The following is an 11,266-nucleotide window of genomic DNA, read 5'->3' on the forward strand; positions in this document are numbered from 1 at the left end:
AATATCCTCTGGGATCCTTTATAAAGCAGCAGGTGAAACATGTGCCTTCTTATAGGAAGACCCAGTATCTAATCAGACCACACCCCAAATCATTTACATATCTACCTGAGACATACTGTAACTGCATTCTGAGCTTTGCAGCAATTCTGTAACTACTGTATATTATTGACTAATATGTAGTAAATGTTTTATTTGGTGGTCAAATCACTGAATACAGTGAGAAGATAAAATGAGTAAGGAGGAGGACATGTGTAAATCTGTTTTCGTGCTGATCTATGAAGCTGAAAACTGCTTTAAACGCAAAATCTGGAGCATACACAAGTCATAGCAAGTGCAAAAGTGATCCAGTGGGGAAAACACAAGGATCTAGCACTTAGAAGACCGGATGTGTGTTATACACGTTAGAATCTGAACAAACAAGAGTGAAAACATAGGGTTAGAGGTTATAGCTTGCAGCGCGGGGCACGTTTATATGTGTTTCCATCTCTAATGAAGAGTCTGGAGGAGCTCCTGGACCTCAAGAACTAAGTGTTGAGTAAATGCACCGAAACCTCTTCATCAATTATGGATATTAAGTGAACTGGAACATGCCAAACCTCTTAGCCGCAACGGTGAGAAAGCGCTGTGAGCTGCAAAGATGTCAGCTGGCATCTCAGGTACTGTATATCTCCATCCTGAGAGACCAACTTAGGACACTTTGAGTGTGAGAGATAAAGGATTTATTTGGTGGAAAATGGGCCTAAAATACCCTTTAGGAATATTGACTTATTTAAAAAAAAAACAGTGAACAGTAAATTATAGAGCTATAATAATATTATTTGTTCCCCAGATAATTATTATCAGGGGTTTAGAGACATTTTAGGAATAAAGTCATTCATGTTTGTGTTTGTCTTTATTTCTGTTCATTTTAACCTTAAGAAAAAATAATTTCTTCTAAAAGATAAAATGAGTTTACTGCATCTTTCCTCATAAGTATAGAATATTCTGTCCCATATGTATGCTGTGTATGTTTTGTGTGATGAGTATACTATATTTTGTTTGAAGAGTATACTATACTATCAGACATATGTCTGATGAGTGCCATATGTATACTGTATTTTGTCCCATATGTATACTGTATTTTGTCCCATATATACGCTGTGTATGTTTTGTTTGATGAGTATACTATATTTTGTTTGAATAGTTTACTATACTATCAGACATATGACTGATGAGTACCATATGTATACTGTATTTTGTCCAATATGTATACTGTTTTTTGTCCCATAAGTATACTGTATTTTGTCCCATATGTATACTGTATTTTGTCCAATATGTATACTGTTTTTGTCCCATATGTATACTGTATTTTGTCCCATATGTATACTGTATTTTGTCCAATATGTATACTGTATTTTGTCCCATATGTATACTGTATTTTGTCCCATATGTATACTGTATTTTGTCCCATATGTATACTGTATTTTGTCCCATATGTATACTGTATTTTGTCCGATATGTATACTGTATTTTGTCCAATATGTATACTGTATTTTGTCCCATATGTATACTGTATTTTGTCCCATATGTATACTGTATTTTGTCCCATATGTATACTGTATTTTGTCCGATATGTATACTGTATTTTGTCCAATATGTATACTGTATTTTGTCCCATATGTATACTGTATTTTGTCCCATATGTATACTGTATTTTGTCCAATATGTATACTGTATTTTGTCCCATATGTATACTGTATTTTGTCCCATATGTATACTGTATTTTGTCCAATATGTATACTGTATTTTGTCCCATATGTATACTGTATTTTGTCCCATATGTATACTGTATTTTGTCCCATATGTGTACTGTGTTTTGTCCCATATGTGGACTGTATTTTGCCTCATATATATTATGTGTTTTCTGTTATAAATATAATGCATTTAATTTCATGAGTATAGTGTATTTTTCCATATATGTATACTTTATTTTGTCTTATGAGTATAGTATACTCTGCCTAATATTCATTAGTGTATTTTGTCTCATATTTATACTTTATTTTATCTCATGAGTATTGTGCGTTTCCTGTCATAAATATAAAGTATCTTGTCTCATGAGTATAATGTATTTTACCTCATATGTATACTTTATTTTGTCTTATAAGTATAAAGTATTTTCTGTCATAAATATAATGCATCTTGTCTCATGAGTATAATGTATTTTGCCTCATATGTATACTTTATTTTGTCTCATAAGTATAATGTATTTTCTGTCATAAATATAATGCATTTTGTCTCATGAGCATATCTTTTTGTCTGTCATTAATATAGTGTATTTTGCTAAGCATGCTGTATCTTATTGCATAAGTTAATTGTATTTTGCCTCATTACTATACAAAATATTGTCTCATAAGTGTTTTATGTTTTGCCCCTGACATATACTGTGTTTTGATTTATTTCAGTAGTTGTTGTTAGTTATAAAGGAAGCTGCTGAATTTGTATCTGTCCTGATTCAGAATCTGAGCTACAGTGCGAGTCATTCATCAGTATTTACCTGAGGTGTGTTTGTTAAGAACTGCTCATCTAAGTAAATGTGTAATGAAGTCTTTTCTTTTGTCCCCTGCCCCGCCCTCATAACGCTGTTTAATTGTAGCCAAGTGTCTGAAAGTACAGAGCAAAGCAATTATGCTAATCGTCTCTCAGTGGTCATCAATCATGTGCAGGCGGGCTGTGTGTGAAGTGTGGGCTAGCAGGCAGGTGTTGAAGTGAACACGTCCTCATTAATGAGAGGAAGCCTGAGGCTCTGCTACAGGACTCTCCAAAGCAAAAGAGCATTTGGAGGAACAGGACAAGCCTGCTTTCTCCTGTGTTCACTTTGAATATATTAAACTAACTTAAAATATGCACTTTTTTATTTTTACTATAATTATCTCGATAATGTTCTGTTGAATTATTGATTTGGAATTGAAGAGAAAAGTTAATCATAATATAACAGGATATACAAATTAAAATCTAATATTAATACATAATAAAAACTTATTTTATGAAACAAACATTACTTAGAATTATATAAGAAACTTGAAAACATTAGAATAAGTCCATGGTCTACATGCATTTTTAGTTAGTAAACATATGTATATGTTGGTTAGAACACAGTTAGAAAAAAAAACAATTGAAAAAATAGAGATAGAATAATAATACATTTGAAGAACACATTAGAAAATGGTAGAACATTGTAACAGAACTATACAGTTAAAAGAACAGAATTAGGTCAAAATAAGACAGGAAATACTGTTGAGTTAAAATGATGCAGCTTAAAGAACAAAACAAAAACATTAGAATATAAAGAAGAACTAGGTAGAAGAACAAGGAAGAAATACTTGAGAAATATAGAAAAACACAGAAGAACACAGAAAAAACACAGAATTGCAAAAATGGAAGAGCACAATTAGAAGATCAGAGTTAGAAAAACACAGTTAGAAGCAAAACTAGAAGAGCACAACTAGAAGAACACAGAAGAACACAGTTACAGGCAGTCACTGTATGGATTTGTTCAGTTCCACCAGCTGCTGACTTGTTTAACTGAAATAAAGAAAAACCCAGAAGAGCTAAAGTTAGAAGAACACATTTGGAAGTACACAATTTTAGGAACAAGTTAGAAGATCACATTTTGAAGAGCACAGTTAGAAGAACACAGTTAGAAGAACACAATTTGAAGAGCACAATTTGAAGAGCACAATTTGAAGAGCACAATTTGAAGAGCACAATTCGAAAAATTAGAAGAGCACAGTTAGAAGAAAACAGAAGAGCAAAACTAGAAGAGAAATATTAGAACACAGTTAGAAGAACACAGTTAGAAGAACACAGAAGAGCAAAAGTAGAAGAGACCAATTAGAAGAACACAATTTAAAGAGCACAGTTAGAAGAATTAGAAGAGCACAGTTAGAAAAACACAGAAGAGCAAAACTAGAAGAGAACAATTAGAAGAACAATTACACTCTAAGAAATATAAGTACAGATTTGTACTTAAAAGAGTACAAAGCTTGTCGCTGGGGCTGTACCTTATATTGAGGCACAAAAAAGTACTTTTCAGTGAAAGTCCTTTTTTGTACCCATGTTTTTTGTGGCAGTAAAGATCATAAAGATTATAAACGTTATCATCAACTAAATATGGCTCAAAAACTTGATGATACAAAATTGTCTGGCTTTCAAATAAAAAAATGTGCAATTTAAATATATATTGTTTATTAGTGCAGTGATGCAGAATACTGAATGTACCCTTTGGCTGGTAAAATGGTACAAATCTGTACTTATTGCTGTTAGAAATGACTTTGTACTTCAGAGGGAACAAACCTGACCCTGTAAAGACCAATATTGTACCTTTGAGGGTACAATTATAAAGAGTGTACCTTCGAGTACAAAAAAGTACTCATGTCGTACCTCTGTTTTTTAGAGTGTAGAAGAACACAGGCAGTCACTGTATGGATTTTTTTTTTCAGTTTCACCAGCTGCTCACTTATTTTAATGAAAGGAAGGACTAAAAAGATAAAAATAGGTGTAAGATGGGAACTAGGCATATAGCAAACAATAATGTATTTTTAATTTTTTTTGTTTTTGTTTCGGTATTTTAATATTTTTTTATCTATTTGACTTTATCTGCCAGCCAGACAATGCAAGGTGCCACAGCACTTATTAAGTGATGGATGTGGCAGAGGAGTTTCTTTGTTGTTATTTTCTTTTAGTTCTGTTTTTATTATTATTTTACATTGAACTGAATGAAGTGCGCTTTTTATTAATACTCCACCTGTATTCGGGGGAAACCACGCCCATTCCCGTCAGATTTCGTCAGTACTCCATATTAAATGAACTAATCTGAGTGGGAACTACTAGCCAATCCCGCCGCAGAAGCTCGGCGGTTATAGCCAATCGTAGCGTGGTGGGCGTGGTCTTCCTGATTACGGGCGGAAAAACAAACGGCGCGCTGCTGGAGCAGATTCACCTGCATTAGTAAGAAGATCGCTGCAGATGAACTGATGACCCTCAGCTCCACTTTCTGCATTGAGATGCGCTTCCTCCTGCCTGCTGGACTTTCATCTTAGCCATGTCATACACTCAGTTTGGCTATTCCTATTCAGCAGCTCCACAGGTAAGAACAAGGGAAAATGTGAATTTAAGAGTTTTGTTATTGAATTTTTATTTTGTACTTTTGATTTGAGCTTTGATTCTTCATGTGAGGTTCAGATCATCTGTGATGATTTTTTATTATCTTATAATCTGTTTTAATATATGGTTCAGTAATTACTGGAGTTGTAATGTTTTTAACAAGTTACAAATTCAGCTTATTCACTTGCATATTAGGTTTATATTTAATTTGTATTTTCATTTTGATATAACTCACTTCTTGTATTGGTCTGTAATGTTAAATTTGTATCTATACATTATTTGTTATATTTGTAACACATTTGACTCACATTTTACTGATATGATTTTAAAAGGTATTTAAACAACTACTAAACAAAAGCTTGCCATCTGAAACAGACTGTATTAGTCTGTATAGATTAATTTAATATATTTAATGCATAAACCAGTTTTTGTATGTATATAATTACTTAATTCTGCCTCTGACAATGTTAGTAAATCTTGATCTCTCTGAAGTCTGCATATTTTTACATTTTTATTTAAAACTCTATTTTAACATTTATTAGTGCACCGACCGAAAGTTTAGTAAAATATATAGAGCATGAAAAATCCACACCTCCTTAAATCTAGGTTCCTAAATGGTTCCTGGTTTGGAGGATTAGTTTAGAGGAAGCTATAAAAAGCCTTAATTGGTAGTGAACCTCAACACTGTTAAACTGTATCATAATATCATAAAAAGTCTCCAAATTAACATCTATTAAAAGTAGGTACTTAATATAAACCTGATATAAACCTTATCTATCCATCCATCCATTCATCCTCCCTTTTCCAACAGCTTCTATGGTCCTCCAATGCTCTGGGTGCGTGCTATGAGTCTGGTAGCGGTTCTCCATTAGAAGCTGGAGTAGTGGCCTCTCCGCAGAGCTCTCTCTGCTGCCCGGTGTACGACAGCAGGCTGGTGGCCTCTACCAGACATGACCTGAACTCCACTTATGGGAAAAACCACAGCTATGGGACTTACAGTTCATATGGGACTGACTCGACCTCTCTCTATTCTCTGGTATGCATTTTACTTTGACCTTTATTTAGGATGATAATTGTTAGATATGTTAGATAAGTTATAACAAGACTGGAACCATTTTTACTTTGGAAAAAAAATCACTCTATAGTGTTTATATAGTTCTTTGTATATAATTTTTGTACAGAATATAAATTTTGTACAGAATTTTTTGTACAAAAGAAGGGAATACATTCAGAATTCTTGTTTTTTTTTTCTTAGTCAAAGAACCATTTGAATGTATAGATTGACCTTTACACATTTATGTCAGACAACTTGTTTTATTAGGTCACTTTAATGGATTTAAATGCTTAAAATGCTTTGGTACTGTATGACATAAAAACACATATACTTGTTTTTTAAAGCTAAAGAGCTGTTCAATAGTCCAGCTCATCAGATAATCATTTAGGAGTTCAATCAAGGATTCAGAAACTTTAGAACAGGGCTGTGGGGTCTCAGGACTGAAGAGGAGAAGATCTTTATGATGCTTAATAACATACAGTAACAATAGAAAATATGATGCATAATAAATAAAGGCAGTGCAATATTTGAGCTCTTCTAGAATACCCTAACATGACAAATTCTACCTTTTCTATACTATTAAAAGTGTTTTTTGTTTACTATAATTTTTCTATCATGAAGTGCCTTCATATTTCAAGAAATACACGTGTTAAAAAAGCTATTTTTTTAGCTTTTTTATATAAAAAAGACAGAATACGAAAAAGGTTATTCATTAAAAGTGCTCATTTGACTAAAAAGCAGATTCAAATGTAAATTATTTTAATCGAACTCATGTTTAATGTGGTGTTTTTGTTGATAGGGCAAGCTTGGTGAGAAAGATGGAACAGCATCAGCACAGTCGAGGGTCACCCAGGGGCCAGGGTATTACCCATGTGATCATCCATTCGGACAATATCAATATGAAGGATATGGGTAAGATATTCAGTATCATTTTTATATTGAAAAGGTTGTGCCTTTGTGTTAATAAATACATCTCTTTTAAGCATGAGTCTTCAAAGAATTAAAAGCCAACCTAGTTTAAGTTCTATAGAACTGTAAAAAAAAAAAAAAACTAGAAGACTAACTAGAAGACTGTAAACCCCTTTTAGATACAGCTCTATGGATGTTAGTACGAGAAGGAAGAACGCCACCAGGGAGACCACCAGCACTCTGAAGGCGTGGCTGCAGGAGCACAAGAGGAACCCGTACCCCACCAAGGGCGAGAAGATCATGCTGGCCATCATCACCAAGATGACCCTCACGCAGGTGTCCACCTGGTTCGCCAACGCCAGGAGAAGACTCAAGAAGGAGAACAAAATGACCTGGTCCCCTCGCAACAAAGCTTCAGATGAGAAGGGCTGCGATGAGGACAGTGATGATGTGGAGGGGTCTCAAGAGGAGACCATGAAATCTGAGAAGGAATCTGACGGTAAGTGTGTCTGTTTCTTTATGTTTTATGAGCTATATTTTACTGATTTATTTAATTGCCAATAGGCATGCCATGATAGCTAAATTTGTCTGGACACTTGTGATGAACAAAATTACTGTCATGTCATTTTAAGACAACTTTAATCACTGGTGCAATGATATTTAATTTAATAGCATAATAATGTATTGAATGAATAAAATAGAACTACTGTTTTTAAACTGACCTGCATAATGGCTCATTATGCCTTCACTTTAGAAGGCTCACCTCACTTAGGGAAACATTGTGTTTTTTATAATGAGACAAAAATAACATAATTATCACAAAAGGCCTACTTGTAGAGGCCTGCTTAGTAGCTTTATTAGGTAGACCATGTACCTGTACAGTGGCCCAAATAATATTTATATAACCAAACTATTTCAAAACTGATATTTTGGCAATGTAGTCTTTTTCATTAAAAGTGGTAGACGAGTATGTTTCATAATACAGCATTTTTTCCAGGTTTGCATCCAAAATGTTCAGAATCCCATCAATAGACACCAATCCAATGACTCTACTATTGAAATAAAAGCTCAAAACCTCTGCTCTTCTGCTTCTATGCTTATTCTACATTAGTTATGTTTTATAATATAGCCTAAAGAACTTTAATGACACTTACCAATGGCTAAAATGCCCAAATACAAGGCTCTGAGTGGAGTAAAGCACTGTTGCTATGATTCGAGGATTGCTACAATCTGGTTTAAATCCTGGATACTAGGCCTTCCAAACATCTATATTGTCACTGTCCAATAAAAACTTGTATTTCCAAAACAGAAAATTCACAGGAGAGAAATTAATCCTTTTTAACTATCATTTGAGTCCATTTTGTGTCATTTTGGAGAATTTCTATTAGTTCATTCATCAAGAAATTGTGACAAAGTGTAAGGAAGTGTTTGTTTGTTCAAATTATGTAGTAAACTTAAACTAAACAAAAATCTTGCCTTTCATTGGACAGCATCGATATCTCCTTGGGCATTTTATGAAGAACACTTAGCCTCTACCCTCTCCATCAATGTGAAAAGGCCACTGTAGAAACTCTACTTACTCATAAATATCCGTGTCTCTTTCTTTCAGACAACCCAAGAGCAGATGATACAGATTTGCCACAAAGCGATTTGGAGGACTTGGACCTGACCGAGTCAGACAGCTCCGAGTGTGAACCCAAAGCATCGTTCAGCAGGAGCACTCGCTCAAGCTCACATGACTGCGTAGATCAGCGCTTCAGAGAGCCTCTCTTACACATCTCTCTTCCAGAGACTTCGGTGAAGTACGACGGTTTCAGCAAAGCCTGCTTAGGATCGACGGCCGAAAGCAGCCAATCCTCAAAGACTTTCTACCCTCATCAGGAAGCACAGACGCCCGAGACCAAGCCCAAAATCTGGTCACTCGCACAGACTGCCACCTCGCTAAACCACGCCGACTACCCGTCATGCATGCACAAAGGTCAGAGCATGAGGTCGTCCTCGGCAGAATGCCATTTAGACTCAGACCTGGCAGAAAGCCAACAAGACTCTCCGGTGTCCAGTCTGAGGAACTGGATCGACGGCGTCTTCCACGATCCCTTGTATTCACAGAGCAACTTGAACCAGACGTTCTCCGGAGCTTCTGGATTATGGACGGGCTCCCCCAGCTGCCCGACGTCAGAGAACACTTTCCACGGACTGCAAGAGCCTGTTACACCCAGCCAGCTTACATAATCAACAGTGGAATAGGCTTAAAAGACAGACTCCTTAATGTAAACGAAAAAAGGGAGCGATTCTTTGGAGCGACACCATATAAGAGAACCACCTATGGACTGTTTTCTAGAAAACGGTGGTAAAGAAAGTGTGAAGAACCTTTTTAAATTGGCCATATCACGGAATCACAGAAATGTAAAATATAAAATGAAATGTAAACACCTTTTTTTTATTATTTTAATATATTTAATGTAGTATGTAAACCTTATCAGATTATTATTTATTGCCCAGCCTGTACAGTCTATGGATGGAAATAGGCAGCAAGGAAAAAGGCCATGGTTTATGTGAAGTCACAAAAAACACTGTACTGGCATATAGTTATCTCTTTTTCTTAGCATACACCAATTTAGTCCTGCCTTTTTATGACCATATACAAATTATAAGGAGTGGTTTTTTTTTTCAAACTAGGCCAAATAAAGGGCACTCATGTAAGAATAAGAAATACAAGATTGGTGTCCTAGACAGAAATTAAACCTAGCCCTAGATTAAATATCCATTTGAAAGTCGGTGTAGTCCAAGACTAGACTTAATCCCTGTCTGGGAAACTGTTCTAAAGTGTTTAATTACAAGAAATATGGAGAAGCAGGGGATTGGTTGGTCACATAAACATGATTATTGGTTGTTGTACAAACAGCTTAAGTTGATGGACTAAAGGAATATTGAGGATATAGGTATAAAAACTCTATAGGCAAATTGACAGACAGGGATTCAGCCTAGTCTTTGGATACACAACATTTTGAAAGGAGATTTACCATCGAAGGTAAAAATATGTAAAGTCTATGACTATGCTTAATCCTTGTCTGAGAAACCCTAAATTACCAATTTAACGTAAACACTAGGAACTGTTAAGCATTATTATTCCCAAGGCACTGTTTTATGTTTTATTTTATATAGATCTTCCAGATAAATCTGAAACACCACTATGCTAAAATACCAGAACTGGGGCTTTTGTTGTCTGCAGTGCCATCTATTTACTTTTACTACAGTAATTGTAACTGATTTTGCTGCAGGTGTTTATTTAACATTGAGGTGTTTGCTGTGGTACTTTTTGGGGTAAATCTGGGGTAACAGCACAGTGGAAATGCAGGTTTTAACCCCACAAAATGTCTTGCCAGTGTTCACTACTGTATGATAGCACACCACACAGATATGCCAAACTAATTTATTATTTATCACACCAAAATAAAGGGTTGCTTTGTGAAGAAAGCATGGAATTGTTGTTCACTGTCCGTAGTGCTGAAAGAATCGCTCTGGGCCCAGTTTCCCCAAAGCACTGTAGCATTAAGAACATCTTAACATGTAGAGAGAGAGAGAGAGAGATTGCTCAGTGTGATGCTCACTCGACCATCTAAGCATTTGGGAAACCCACCCCTGATTTTATAAGGAAATTTCTCTTTATCTTTTTACAGAAAAAGGTAAACACAAAAAAGCTCTTCCAAAGAATAACCATTTACTGTATCAGTTCTTCTTTACTTCATTTGTTTGTATTTTCCTTATTATAGCAAATTACATTGCCTAGCCCACAAAAAAGTGGTTGGACCACCTTTAGCTTTGATTGTGGCAATCATTCACTGTGGCATTGTTTCAATAAGCTTCTACAATGTAACAAGATTTATTTTAATCCAGTGTTTCATTAATTTTTCACCAAGATCTTGCAGCATTGATGATGGTACAGTCTGACCAACCGCTGCACAAAGCCTTCTCCAGCACATCCCAAAGATTCTCAATGGGGTTAAGGTCTGGACTCTGTTGTGAACAATCCATGTGTGAAAATTATGATCTCATGCTCCCTGAATCACTCTTTCAAAATTCCAGACCCATAAATCCTGACATTGTCATCTTGGAATATTCCTGGCCATTTGGGAAGAAAGATCCATTGATGGAATAACC

General features: G+C 35.3%; 1 protein-coding gene across 1 annotated transcript; it reads left to right on the forward strand.

The window, feature by feature from the left end:
• The first annotated feature begins 4,922 nt into the window (after positions 1 to 4,922).
• On the forward strand, positions 4,923 to 10,585 carry irx4b (iroquois homeobox 4b). Its single transcript, XM_007249436.4, has 5 exons — positions 4,923 to 5,125; positions 5,954 to 6,178; positions 6,996 to 7,108; positions 7,285 to 7,604; positions 8,715 to 10,585. Exons 1-5 carry the CDS (start codon positions 5,081 to 5,083, stop codon positions 9,335 to 9,337), a joined length of 1,326 nt encoding a protein of 441 aa, XP_007249498.3. The 5' UTR covers positions 4,923 to 5,080; the 3' UTR covers positions 9,338 to 10,585.
• The last annotated feature ends 681 nt before the right edge of the window (positions 10,586 to 11,266 follow it).

This window comes from Astyanax mexicanus, chromosome 3, assembly GCF_023375975.1.
Source record: "Astyanax mexicanus isolate ESR-SI-001 chromosome 3, AstMex3_surface, whole genome shotgun sequence".
Taxonomy (NCBI): Eukaryota; Metazoa; Chordata; class Actinopteri; order Characiformes; family Acestrorhamphidae; genus Astyanax; species Astyanax mexicanus.